The sequence below is a fragment of the Panthera tigris genome, chromosome D1 (genome assembly GCF_018350195.1).
Source record: "Panthera tigris isolate Pti1 chromosome D1, P.tigris_Pti1_mat1.1, whole genome shotgun sequence".
Taxonomy (NCBI): Eukaryota; Metazoa; Chordata; class Mammalia; order Carnivora; family Felidae; genus Panthera; species Panthera tigris.
Window position 1 is genome coordinate 99169123 of NC_056669.1, and position 14875 is coordinate 99183997.

At 45.0% G+C, this 14875-nt stretch overlaps 1 protein-coding gene across 1 annotated transcript in view; it reads left to right on the forward strand.

Moving 5' to 3' along the window:
* PTPRJ (protein tyrosine phosphatase receptor type J) overlaps nt 1-14875 on the forward strand; it is a 168838-nt gene that overhangs the window by 126526 nt on the left and 27437 nt on the right. Inside the window, exons 6-10 of the mRNA XM_042959652.1 lie at nt 487-753; nt 3708-3968; nt 8844-9101; nt 10091-10369; nt 12383-12673. Coding sequence (XP_042815586.1) covers nt 487-753; nt 3708-3968; nt 8844-9101; nt 10091-10369; nt 12383-12673 — 1356 coding nt within the window. The remainder of the gene's footprint in view (nt 1-486; nt 754-3707; nt 3969-8843; nt 9102-10090; nt 10370-12382; nt 12674-14875) is intronic.

Sequence of the window (14875 nt, forward strand, 5' to 3'; positions counted from 1 at the left end):
AGGAGACTGAACTCACATGATTTTCCTCAGAACTACCTGGCCATTAATGCAGAACTAACCTTGGAACCCGGACCTGCCTTGTGCTAAAGTGTGTGATCTTTAATGGGTCCTGTATAGTTCATTCTGGAAGCATATATGCTTGAGAGTGTTTCTGGGTCACCCCAGGACCTGGGCAGGGCATGAGTAGAGTCCATGTTGTTGTTTGAAGAGCCTGTCATATCTCTAAGAGTAAACTCACAAGAAGAACCAAGCGGTAGCTATGCAGTTGCAATTGGCCAGGTTGTCTCTTCACTGAAGTTGATGTCTGACACTTGCTGGGACCCCCATACATTGATGTATGTTGTGGTGAAAATGTGTAGGAGAGGAAGGCATGAGTGCTGAGAATCTTTCTCATAATGGATGACAGGCCCTGATGATGGTTTGTCTCTGTCTCTCTCTCTGGCTTGGCCATTCTGGTTACTGTTAATGCCTCTTCTGTCTTCACAGTCGCCAGTCAAGTGTTTGACGTTGAAGTTGTGGACATCAGTGCAACAAACATGACCCTGACCTGGAAAATCAATGATAACGAGTCGTCCTCTGTCTATACCTACAAGATACAAGTCACTGGGGAGACGGATTCCTTCACCCTCCATGTCAATGAGACTCAGGTCGTCATTACTTCGCTCAACTCGAGTACCTTGTACAACATCACGGTGCATCCTCTCCTTGGCAACAGTTCCGAGGGCGTGCCGGGTTTTCTCCAAGTGTACACCCGTGAGTTCACTCATTGTTTTGCTGACCTCTCTCTCCTGCCCGCTATGTGCCAGGCCCAGGTACGAGACAAAGCTTTGTCCCTACCCTCGAGGAAAACACAGCTCAGTGTGTGAGCCCACAGGGACTCTAACCTCCTTCCGGATGTGCGCCGTCGTAACGATGATCGTTGACTGACCCCCCCACGTGCTGAACATGGTGTACATGCTTTCCTGGCACTGTCTTCTTTTTGTTTTACTTTTTTACACTTTTAAATTTTATTTTGTGTGTGTGTGTGCGAGAGAGAGAGAGAGAGAGAGAGAGAGAGAGCGAGCGAGCATGTGAGCGCGGGAAGAACAGAAAAAGAGGGGGGGGAAAGAATCCCAAACAGGCTCCACGCTGTCAGCGCAGAGCCCAATGTAGGGCTTGATCCCATGAACCATGAGATCATGACCTGAGCCTAAATCAAGAGTTGGTCCCTGAACTGACTGAGCCGCCCAGGCGCCCCTCCTTGCACTGTCTTATGTGGTGTTCACAGACCTGTGACTTGGTTGGAATTAGCCTTATTTTATGAATCAGGGAGCCGTGGCTGAGAGAGGTGCTGTAGGGAGGTGTTACACATGTGGCAGAGGTAGGATTCAACAGCTGGGCTGACTCCAGCCCGTGCTTGTAATGACCATTCATTCTGGCATGGTAGAGGCAAAATGATGCACGGAGACAAAAAGAACCTGGTTATTCATGTCCCTCTGTCCTTTGGATACTGACATTATAATGAAGCAGGGCACAGATATATCTCACCCTTTCTTTGCTTACCTGTGCTTTAAAGAGAAGATGACAGGCAGCAAATAAAAAGCTTCCTGTTCCAGGGCACCTGGGTGGCTCGGTCAGTTAAGTGTCTGACTTCGGCTCAGGTCATGATCTCACAGTTCGTGGGTTCGAGCCCTGCACTGGGGTTTGTGCCGAGCCTGGAGCCTGCTTTGGATTCTCTGCGTTCCTCTCTCTCTGCCCCTCCCCCACTTGTGCGCGCGCGCGCGCGCGCGCGCGCTCTCTCTCTCTCTCTCTCTCTGTCTCTCTCTCTGTCTCTCAAAAATAAACATTAAAAAAAGATGCTTTCTGTTCCAAAGAAGGTCCGAGAATTAGAGTAAAGCAATAATGGTATACCAGTAGTACATAGTATAACAGTATCGTACCATACCAGGCGCTTTATGGGTATTGCGATGGCCTCCATGGTAGGTATTAGGATCCCTGTTTTACAAATAAGGAGGCTGCAGCCCCACCCAGCCGAATGATTTGCCCAAGGGCGCAAAGTGGCAGAGCAGAGACGTGGGTCCCAGGGATGCCTGGCTCTGGACCCAGGGCTCGTTTCACAGAATGCTTCACTTGGGTGTCTGTTCCTTGCTAGGAAGTGCACCTTAGGCACCTTTACAAATGTCTTCTGGACTGGCTCTTTGGGGTAAGTGGAATCTGGTTTCCCTTCCTCACCTTCTACACTTTTACTCTTCAGTCCCTTTGTTAGTTCAGACTAGGTTTGGCTGTGAGTAACAAAAAAACTTCCCGAGGATGCACGGCGTAAACAAAACAGGAGTTTGTTTCTTTGTCCTTGTAGAAGCAGCACCAGTGCTAGGCAGGACGGGATGGAGGAGTGTTAGCCAGGGCTCCGTGGCAGGAAACAGAAGCTTTTTATGAGCTTTTTTCAGCCCAAAGGAACTCGATCCTGGGAGCCGAGGGTTTGCAGAGTTATTGGGAGGGCTGGTATGTTATTTTGCCAGGGCTGCTGTTACAAGTACCACAGACTGCAGAGCTTAAACAACAGAAATTTATTTTCTCACAGTTCTGGAGGCAAGAAGTTTGAGATCAAGGTGATGAACGGTTGGGCTCCTCTGAGGCCTCTCTCCTTGGCTGGAAGATGGCTGTCTTCTCCCCGTGTCTTCACGTGGTTGTCCTTTGGTCTGTGCATGACTGTGTCCTAATCTCCTCTTCTTACCAGGACACCAGTCATATACTGGATTAGGACCCACTCTAATGACCTTGTTTTACCGTAATCACCTCTTTAAAGGCCCTGTCTCCAAATATACCACCTTCTGAGGTACTGGGTGTTAGGGCTCCAACATATGAATTTTGAGGGGACACGATTCAACTCTTAACAGCTGGGGGAGCAGGCTTTAGGCTGGGACCCAGGAATGGCTCCCACACTAAGGGGTGCAGTTTTGTCACAGTCTGCAACCCCCACTGTAGGTGTTGGCTCCAGAAATATATGTTCTGCGCTGTAATCTGGGGATCAGGAAGCCATAGGTGCCACCACAGCCACCGTACTCGTTCTGGAGCTAGGCGGCCTGAGCTCTGGGTATTGCATCTACATTCCAGCTACAAGGAGGAGGAAGGGCAGAAGGTAGTGCTCCACGCGTTCACGATACTTCCTAAAAGTCATACGGTACTTCTGCTCACATCCTATTGACCAGAACTGAGCCACATGGCTAATCTAGCAGCGAAGGAGGCTGGGAAATACAGTCTTTATTTCCGACAGCCAGGTACACAGCTAAAAATCTGGGGTTGTACGACTAAGGGAAAAGCCAGGTAAGGAATGGGTTTTAGGGGTCAACAGCAGCCTCTACTGCATGTTCCTCAACAGAGGTTCTGGGAGGCCTAATAATGTATTTGAGATAAAGCAGCCAGCAACAGCTAAGGTCCTACCCCAGAGTGTTAGCTCGTGCCCACGTGGGTTCACCCCCCCTCTCATTTCCGGTGAATGACTTTGTACAACCTAAGCATGCAGTTTCTATGCTCTTGTAGCCAACTGTTTTCTCAGTAGCCAAAAATACCAGTTGCTAAGGGCATTGTAGGCGATAATACAAAGAAGAGAGAAAGGTCGGATGTCCCAAGTGTGCATATAATCTCAGTGTAAATATTTTGTGAGGCTCAGTCACCCTGTCTTCTGTAGAACCAGGCTCTAAATCTAGTTGTTTACTCTCTTCCCACAGCCCCCCGTCCAGTTTCCGACTTTCGAGTGACGAGTGTCAGCACAAGGGAAGTTGGCTTAGCTTGGAGCAGCAATGACGCAGATTTCTTCAAGATACTTACCACAGAGGAAGGAGCTGGAAAATCTCCGCTGGAAACAGCCACCCAAAACCAAAGTATTGTCATTGGTGGCTTATACCCTGGAACCAAGTATCGTTTTGAAATATTTCCACAAGGACCAAATGGGACTGAAGGGGAGTCCCAGACGGTTTACAATAGAACTGGTAAGCAAATAGGCTGTGTTTTCTGTAAAACAGTGGTGTTTCTTAAATCAGTATAATTTATAATGCCAGGTTTTCCAAATATTGCTTTTAATTATCTAATGAAAATCTTAAAAACATTTATAATGACAGTAATGCATATTCATTATGTAAAATACATAGACAAGCAAAAGAAAATCACATAGTAAACTCTCAACCAGAAATAATCACTGGTAACTTTTGGTGTATTTTTGATGTATGAGATAATCAATGATAACTTTTCTAATTTTAAATATGTGCCTATATTTTATTTATTATTTATTTATTTATTTATTTATTTAGAGTGGGGAAGGGACAGAGGGAGAGAGAAGTTGTGGGGTTCCATCACACAAATCATGAGATAATGACCTGAGCCGAAATCAAGAGTCAGATGCTCAACTGACTGAGCCACTCAGGCACCCCTACATATTTTTTCTTTTACAAACATTGAAGTCATCCTATTCATGTGGTTTTATAATCTGCTTCTTACCACATAGCAGCTTATTATGAGTGTTCTTCCCTGTCAGTATAAATATTTCTACAGGATAATTTTAATATCTTCCTGGCATTCCATTGTCTAAATCAGGTCAACAGATAATAATGGCCTATGGGCCACATCTGGCCATTGCCTGTTTTTATAAATAAAGTTTTATTAGAACACAACCATGCTTATGTGTTTATATACTATCTATAACTTCTTTTGTGCTAGAAATGAGCAGTTGCAATAGAAAATATATGGCCCACAATACTTAAAATATTTATTCTGTGTCCCTTAAAGGAAAACTTAGTTGACTTGTGGGCCAGATCATTGTTACCCAAAGTGTGATCCAGGGATCTCTGAGAGTCCCCTCGATTCTTTCAAGGAGTTGATGAGTTGTTATTATTATCATACTGCTTCTAAAGTGTTATTTGGCTTTTTTAATCTTACTCTCCCATGATGAGCGTATAATGGAGCTTTCCAGATGCTATATGACAAGGGATGACATCATCACTCTGATGGCTAATGGAATGTATGCTTGTGTATTCTTATGTTTTAAAAATTCTTCGTTTTTTATTTCTTTAAAATTTTTTTGGGGGTTTTATTTACTTTTGAGAGAGAGACACAGAGAGAGAGCGAGCAAGAGAGCATGAGCGGGGGAGGGGCAGAGAGGGATGGAGACACAGAATCCGAAGTAGGCTCTAGGCTCTGAGCTGGATGTGGGGCTCCAACTCATGAACCGTGAGATCATGACCTAAGCCCAAGTCGGAAGCTTAACCAACTGAGCTACCCAGACGCCCCTTCATTTTTTATTTCTAATACAGTAAATATAAATATAGCCTACGTAAATAAAAATTCTCTTTTAAGAAGGTAAAGGGGTCCTGAGATTCAAAAGTTTAAGAACCAATGATATGGATGTATTATAAATTATTGAAGTACTCCCCTATTGTTGGAAAAGTAGATTGTAGATTATTTACAGTCTTTCATAAACAGCATTATTCTTTGAGCCTAAGTGATCTTGATACAAGTATTTCATCAAAACAATTTAATGTTCATTACTGTTGTTTTTAAAATTTGAAATACATTTTTTGGGATAGCTTGGAAAACATACACTATTCCTTGAGCTTTGATTGCAAGAGAATTGAAATCTTTTATATAGAAGGGAAGAATAAAAAAACGAGGCCTAATTCCTTTAGGCACACATGAAATCATTTGGGCTTTTGAGATTCTCCTTGTGTAGGTTTCTTCAACTCTGTTGGTTGGGTGAAGGCATTGATAGTTCCTTGAAAGGTCTGTTTCCAAAATAAGGGACTGCTAAAGTGCATTCCTTAGATGAAATGCAGTAATTCCATTTCAAGTCTGAATTTTTTTTTTTTGTTAAAAATTTTTTTTTAATGTTTATTTATCTTTGAGAGAGACAGAGCATGAGTGGGGGAAGGGCAGAGAGAGAAGGAGACACAGAATCCAAAGCAGGCTCCAGGCTCTGAGCTGTCAGCACAGAGCCCGATGCGGGGCTTGAACCCATGAACTCTGAGATCATGACTTGGGCCGAAGTCAGATGCTTCGCTGACTGAGCCACCCAGGCGCCCCTCAAGTCTGAATTTTAGATTATACTGTTGAGATGGCGTCTTGACGTCAACATATATTTCTGTTTTTCTTTTGAGAATGTCGCTAACCATGAGGATTACCGTGGTGGGGGACACTTGATTTTGTGTGAATTGCCAATGCCCAGAACTTAATGTGATAATAGCTTAATATATTGGGGGTCTACAAAGTGCTGGGCTCTCATCTTTTATTTAAAAATTTTTGTCGTAACTTCACGAGGTAGGCACTGTTAGCATCTCTGTTTTCCAGAGCAGGAAATGGGAGTTCTGTGAGCTTTATAACTGGCCCAGGGTGACAAAGGAGTGAACTGACCTCTGGCTTTGAAGAATGAGGTCTCAAGCAGAGTGTGGACTGATGGTCAGCTGCAAAGCAATTTAGGGCTATTCGTTGAGGAGAAGTTACATCTCTTGTACTGTAACCTCTAATTGAGTCCCATTGAATGGGAATCATGAAGAGTTGTAATAAGGCACTAATCTCTTAGGGGATTATCATTCTATGGTTGAACAACTTCCATTATTATTAAAGTCAGTATAACAGCATTAAAGGCAATTTTGAAGAAGGGAAACAAATGCTATATGATTCAGCAGTTCCAATTCTGCGTGTGTGTGTGTGCGTATGTTTGTATACATATGTTTATATGTGTATATGTATGTATATGTATTTATATGATATTTATATTTCTCAAAGGATTGAAAGCAGAGACTCGACCAGTTATCTGTATACCAGTGTTCATGGTAGCACGATTTACATCAGCCAAGAGTAGAAGCAGTCAAGTGTCCAGAGAGCAGTGGATAGACAAAACGTGGTATATCCACACAATAGAATATTATTCAGCCATAAAAATGAATGAAATTCTGATACCCGCTGCATGGATGAACCTCAAAACATTATGCTACGTGAAAGAAGCTAGACACAGAAGGGCAAATATTGTATGATTCCACTTACCTGAGGTTCTTGGAATAGGCAAGTTCATAGAGACCAAAGGAGAACAGAGGTTACCAGGGAGGGAAGTGTGGGGAGTTGCTGCTTAAATGGAACAGAGTCTGTGTTGGGGGTGATGAAATATTTTGGATATAGATAGTGATGATAGTGTCACAAAATTGTGAATGTATTTAATGCCTCTGAGTTGTACATTTACAGATGGTTAAAATTATAGATATGGATATTTTACCACCATAGAAAGGAAGGGAAACAAGAAGAACTCTGCCTTCTAACCCCGCTGAATTCCTTTCACATCTGTGTCCACAGTCATAGGTTTTGTTTGCATCGTTGTAATTATTATACAAATAATTGTATTTTGTATTTCAACTGTTTTTTTTTTAACTCAGTGTATATTGTAGCCTCCCTCCCATAGTATGTATGGTCTTTATGTTTTTAGTGGCTGCAGGATGTTTCATTATATAGCCAGATCAGTTTATAGAGCCCTTCTCTTTTTATGGAATATTTAGGTTATTTCTATTTTTTTTTACATTTATAGATAACGATGTACTTTTTTCTTTTTTTGAAGTTTATTTTGAGAGAGAGAGAGAGAGAGAATGCATGTGGGAGGGGTAGAGAATCTCAAGCAGGCTCCCATGTGGTGAGCATGGAGCCTGACGCGGGGCTTGAACCCTTGAACCCTGAGATCACGACCTGAGCTAAAATCAAGATTTGGATGCTCAACTGACTGAGCCATCCAGATAATGGCGTCCTTTTATGGTCTTTGGTCTGTGGAATCCCTGTGACATCAGGAATCTGGTGGTAGGGAAAGAAGACTCTCAAAGCTACCTACCTTTACAGAGGAGCCACTTAAAAAAAATTTTTTTTTTTGGAAGAGAGTACATGTGTGTGGTACATGCATGTAAAACACACACACACACACACACACACACACACACACACACACACACACACACACAAGGTTTTACAGTGAAAATATTTCCCTCTTTTGTCCCCTCACTCAGTTCCTCTCACGAGAGGTGACTTGGGTTCCCAGGTAAAGAGAGAAATGTTTTGAAAGCAAGGGCAGAAAAGTAGTAGCTTACATGGTTATTTCTGGGCCTCGATCTGTGCATGCACATTACAGCTGGTTCGGTGTGTAGAGGTGAGATGGGGGGGAGTAGGGTACCCCGAGTACCCCTGTGGGAGAGTTCTCTTCTGACCCCAGCTGGGAGGGTGGTTGGGGTGTGTGCGTACGTGTGTTTTCCCTTCTCCACCCTGGCCTCGAATACTCTCAACCTAGCAAATGTCAGCTGTCCATTTCAGTTTTTCTTTTTGGTATATGCCTGTGTTACAGGAAAACGTTTTCTTTTCAGGGAGTTAGATTAAACACACACACATCCACACACACGCCCACTCACCCCCACACACATACACACCCCCCCACACACCAAACTATTTATTGAGCTGTACTATACATATTGAAAACACACACGTCATAAGTGCATAGTTTGATGCATTTTCACCAGCTGAACCCATCTGGTCATCAGCACTCAGATCAGGAATCTGAATAAGACCTCCACCCCAGAAGACCCCCAAAGGGGGCGTTTTTATGACAAAAGCGAAAGACCAGAGAACCCACAGGACAGATTGGTAAGCTCGCTCATCTGTGTTACAGAAGAGCCAAAATTCTCGAAAGACAGGAGTGTGCGTGTTTCTCGCTTGCTTTGGAGTTTGCCCTCTGTGAACTCGTCTGAGACTTTGCTGGCAAAAGAGCAAGTTCTCTGGACACTTTGCAATAAAGCTGGGTGTTAAGATGGTCCTTGACACTTCCTTTGTACCTCCTTTCCTCCCACCAGATCCCAGTGCCGTCTTTGACATCCGCGTGTTCAACGTCACCACAACCGGGATGGAGTTGGAGTGGCAGAGTACGGACAATGCTTCCGAATACACCTACCACCTAGTTATACAGTCCGAGCGCGGCTCTGACAAGATAAACAGTTCTCGCAAAGAGATCACTCTCAGGGATTTGGTTCCAGGCACCTTATATAACATCACGATCTTTCCAGAGGTGAACCACATCCAGGGGAAGCCCAGCTGCACGGCACAGTACACATGTAAGTCTCTTAAGGACACCCTGGTAAGTGGTGTTCTTTCTGATTCTCCTGGAGGGTGGGAAGCAAGCATTGGTTACACGGTGAGGTAAGTGGCCATTCCAGGTAGAATCTGATTCCAGGTAGAATCTGAAGCTGCTTAAGCTGAAAACATTGGCCTCCGCAAAGGTTCTGGTGTTCTCTTGGGGCATTGGTGCTGAGCTGTGTGAGTTTGGAATTGTCCTTAGAAGCAGAAAGATCCGATAAACATGGACAACATAATTATTCCATTCATTCCTTGGGAATACGGACTAGAGGAGAGTCACCTTGTCTTGGTGACATTAGAAGATACTGCTCAAATGGGGAGCTTTGCTTGCAGAGTAGTAAGGAAGGCATCTTGCTAATGTTTGATCTAACTATATGGTACAGATAGATGGTAGTTTGTATTATCTTTTTCGCATATATTTTCTCTTTCATTAATCAGATTTCCAAAACAGATACGAAATTATACCTGGAAAATATATTTCAGATAAACTTAAAAAAGAAGCCTGGAAAATGAATTCTTTTGAGATTTAATCTGTATAATTATTTTCTGAATGTCTTTTTGGGAAGCCTTCTGTATTTTGAGTCAGCAAATGTTAGCTTTATTTATTCTTTCCTCAAAGGAGCCAGGCTATTTTTAATTGTTAAAAAAATTTTTTTTTTATTGTTTATTTTTGAGAGAGAGAGAGAGAGAGAGAGAGAGCAAGCACAAGTGGGGGAGGGGCAGAGAGAGAGGGAGACACAGAATCTGAAGCAGGGTCCAGGCTCCAAGTTGTCAGCACAGGGCCCGATGTGGGGCTCGAACCCATGAACCGTGATATCCTGACCTGAGCCAAAGTCGGACACTTAACCGACTGAGCCACCCAGGCACCCAGGAGCCAGGCTATTTTTAGATGCAGTAAATAAAATAGTCCTGGAATTCAAGGCTTATCCGTGCCTTTTTTTTTTTTTTTTTTTTTTTTAAAACTAAGGGCCCAGCAATGTAGCCAACATTGAAGTAAATACCAGCACCACGGAAGCAACCTTAAATTGGCAGAACTTTGATGAAGCTTCTCCCAGGTATACCTACTACCTTTATATTGGGAAGGATGGAAATTTCAGCCAAGCAACACAACTAGTCACAGACATTGGCGTCACCTATGCTACCGTCACTGAGTTAATACCTGGCTCGTCATACACAGTGGAGATCTTCACCCAAGTGGGAAATGTCACCACGCCACTGGCATCTGGCAGGCAGTCATTCTGTACAGGTGAGTAGCCTCAGGTGCCTCCTGCACTCTTTCCTGTGTGGTGCTGACCTTGCAGGTAGGTCCTCTGCAGGCTTTAGTTTATTAGGTTTCGGGTCGTGTGTGGTAACAGACCCTGGACTCTCCGAGAGAGCCCATTAGCTTAGTAGGGCTGTCTTGTCCTCCTCATTTATTCATCCAGCAGATATTTATGCAACACTTACTATACGCCAGGCGCTGTTAAGGGACACCCCCAAGTCTCTGCCTTCCTGGAACTTCGATTCTGGTGGAGAAGACAGACAGATAATAAGTCATTAGATGATGATTACTGCTAGGGAGAGGGAAAAGAACAGAGAAGGGGGAGAGGAGATGTTTATGTAGGATGCCCTGGGAAGGCCTCAGTGAAAAAGTGACTGCTGAGCAGAGACCTGAAGGAAGTGAAGGAGCCGGCCAGATGGCTGTCAGGGTGTAGAGCATCATAGGCAGAGGAAAGGCCAGTGCAAAGGCCCTGAGGTTGGAGTATGCCTGCTGTGTTGCAGGAAGAGCAGGAGGCCAGGATGGCAGGAGTGGACCAATGGGAGCAAGAGGGTGATGGGTAGGTGGTGCGGCCCCGGGAGGTGACGGGCTAGGAGAGCGATGCCATTCAGGCTTGTGGTTCATGATTTGGCTTTCCCACTGAAGAAGATTGAAAAGGATATTGTTAAAATGGATGCTCAGCCTTTTTGCCTTTCTCAGTCCTTATCTCTCAGTGTAAAAAGTGCTATAAAGAGAAAGGTAGCCCTGTGTTTAACCTAAGGAGCTTTCAGAGAGCAACCCAGGGAGTGTTCTACAGATGGCTGTGAGTACTTGGGCTCACAGGTCTGATTGGGGCACCTTTGTCACCCCGGCGCCCGTGCACCACCTTATTCTTCCCCCTCTTTGTACCTACCTCTTTCCTTGCTTAGACCAAGCTGCTCAGGTGTGTTCAGGCTGATTTGGAAGCTGAAGGCTGTCATCGGATCAGCCTCCCTGGTAGCGTAGGAGCTGGCACTTTGATGACCTCTGACCTTTCAGGTGGAGCTGCTACAGAAATCCCTGTAGCTCCGAGTCACCCCTGCTCCTCGGGCCCCGTCCACCTGGTCTAGAAGCTGATCTTTGGGATTTGGGTGGCTTCTGCTGCCGAGACTTACCCTCGCTGTAATTATTGCAGTCTAGAGCAAGAGAAAAATACATACGAGCATTTATGCCTGGGGGTGGCTGGAACAGGGGCTGTGGGGGTAGTGGTACGTTGGGCGGGTTACTTTCCCAGGCCTCTGGCGGAGCATGTGGGAGCTGTTAATGGGTGGTTCGTTAATGCTTTTCCTGCCTTAAAATACTGCAGCACTGAAGCAGTGATAGTATTCTGCCCCCAGCACCTTAGTACAGAGCTCTCTATTTACAGCAGTTTAGGGTCGGCCGTCAACAAAACTCTATTGGTCCTCAGACAGGTAGAGACAGACAACACACCATTTGAAAGATGAAGAAACCGATCCCATTTACTGTTGATTATTCCGCATGTTGTGTGTATACAAAATGCCCTGCACTTGGATTCAGGAAACCCGGGGTCCAGTTTTGGCTTTGTTGCCTAGCAACCAGGTCATCTTCAGCAACTTATGCAACCTCTCAAAGCCTCAGTTGCTTCATCAGCAGAGTGGGGCAGTATTAACCCTACCTCTTCCAGAAGGATTGTCAGGAGGGCCCCAGAATGAAGGAGTTGCTGCCTCCATACTGTTATGACAGCGCTAGCTCTCACAGAGCCCCGTTCTCTTCCAGGGTGGTGATTGACAGCCACTTTCACGGAATCCTCATACAGTCCTGCTGCTTAGCCTCGGTTGGGTAACCGGCCCAGGGTCACACAGTTCAGTAATGCCTGGTTCAACGTCAGCCTCTGCGTCTTCTACCATTCTGCACGGCTGTCTCCTCATCACAGATGAGCCGGGATTCGACTGCCCTCCAAGTGCCGGCCTTTGCAAAGGCACCCGTCCCGGACTCTGATGATGTGCTGTGCTTCCCTTGCAGATCCTGCACCAGTAGCCTCCTTCCGCTGCGAGGTGGTCCCCAAAGAGCCAACCTTGATTCTCAAGTGGGCCTGCCCTCCCGGCACCAACACAGGCTTCGGGCTGGAGATCAGCAGAGGGGCTTGGAAAAATGTGACAGACCTGGAGAGCTGCTCCTCGGAGAACGGCACAGAGTACTGGACGAATGTCACATATTTGAATTTTTCTACCTCCTACAACATCAGCATCACTGCCTTGTCCTGTAACAAGACGGCACCTCCCACCCAAAACACCTGCCTCACTGGCATCACAGGTGGGCTTTGTGGTCCACCCCTGGAGAATGCTGACCCAGCGGGTCTGCACGTGTGGCCTAGAAATCCATATTTCTTTTGAAATTTCTGCTAAAATATATATTTTTTAAGTTTATTTATTTATTTTGAGAGACAGAGACAGAATGAGAGGGGGAGGGGCAAGCAGAGAGGGGGAGAGAGAGAATCCTAAGTAGGCTCCGCCCCACCAGTACAGAGCCAGACATAGGGCTCGAACCCGCGAAACCGTGAGATCGTGACCTGAGTTGAAACCAAGAGTCGGGCATTTCACCGACTGAGCCACCCAGGCGCCCCTAAAATATTTGTTTCTGCTGGCATAGACTGTTAACCCAAATCTGTAGAAATCAAGTCTTGAAGAGCAGGGTAAGAGAGACTCATTTTTAACATCCGGAAAGTTTCCTTTGCTTTACAGAAAAATTCGCTGCCACATTTTCTTTTAGGTAGTGAGTTCCTTTATTATATTACATGAGAAAAGCATTTTCATAGAAATATTCAAATGTACACAGAAGTAGAGGCAAGCATAAAGAAACCCACATATCCATCATCGCCCAGTTAAATATTTGTCGGAGTTTGACCAATTTTCTTTCATTTATACCCCCCTCCTCCCTGATTGGATTACTTTGAAACCAGTCCTCATCATTCTATAATTTTATTTATAAATACTTTAAGAAGTACTTCTCCAAGATAGGGGCTCCTTTCCCGTTTCTTTCAGACATAACCATATTGCCATTACCATCACTGAAAAATTGAACATTACTTTTATTCACTATTATCATATATTCGGTCAAGATTCTTATTTCCCTGGAATCCATATTGATAAGCTCTCTGGCTGTTTTGGAGAGTGGGGGGGGTCACTCACTGCACAGGGGATCCCCCTAGTCAGACTTTTCAGGCTCATCGTTCTTATTTCTTTGGAAGAAAGTTGCTTCTTATATCTTTGCTTCGTTTTTACCTGTCTTTTGCTCGCCATGTCTTTGCCAATGTTATGTCTTAGATCAGCCTGGCGGGTTGGTTTTGCTTTGTGCTTTTCAACCCCTGGATGTGTTTCCTTTAGGGTATCTGAATGTTTCTGGACAATTTCCAAAGAACTCGTGGTTGACATAGTAAGAGAAAAAGGCCTCTTATTACAGGGACACTGACTTGAAAAGTGGTGGAGGGGTTCTGTGGACAGAGTGTTGGATTTTGACAGGCCAACCTGGGTTTGATTCTAAGTTCTGCCTTTTACTAGCTGTGCGATCTCAGAGAAGCTGCGTAACCTCTATGAGCCTTGTTTTTCTTCGTTATAAAAAGGGGAAGTAAGACTAGCTTTCAGGACTGTTAAACAAATTAGATGAGGTAATTTGTATGGAAGGCCACTTGACAGCGGCCATGTATGGCTGCTCAGGTTGTGCAGCACACAATTCCAGGGGATACCATTCATATGGACTACAGTGTGCATGGGGCTCCTTGGAGTTGTGTAGTCCACACTGTAGAGGATGGCCCTGGGTCACACTCCTTTGGGTTTCTGCAGCACTCTAGAACATAATGGAAATAATGAACCTTTTTGTAGTTCTCTTTAATCACGTCATCTCTTGAGCTGCTGAGGAACATCAGCCACTTCTGATTTGGTATCTCTAGGGCTATGCTCAGTGCCTGGTGAAGAGAAGGAACTTGTCAGAAGTAGTTTCTGAGCCTGAACAGTATGGTAGGCTTGGATAATGACCACTTACTTAGTCCAGGGATTCTCTTACTTTCTATTCTGTAGCTCTCCCTTTCCTCAGATGAATTTTCATATACAAATTTAACACGTCTTTTATTTACTAGAAAAGCGGAGCTGCAATTTCCCCAGGAGAGGTAGGAAGCGTTGGTGGGATGGGTAAATCTGGGGGAATTGAAGTGATGGTCTTTTAACCAATATTTGTTAGTTGCACCGTGTGTGCCTGGGGTAAGGGACACCGGTGAGTAAGGCAGACGGGGCCCCTGGAGCATAGGATTCAGCTAAGCAGAGAGAGGGAAAGCGTTTCCAGTCTTGCAGGTAGATGAGTTAGCCTGCCACCCACAGTCTAGTCCTCTCTGGGCAGCTCAAAGGCAGAGCGCTGGGGGGGAATCCTGGGAGCCTGTGTTAGGAAGTCTGGCCAGGCGGTTGACGATTAGACCTGGGAACGGCGCCTCCAAGCGGTCACTGCTGTCAGTTACTTGAGTGGTTG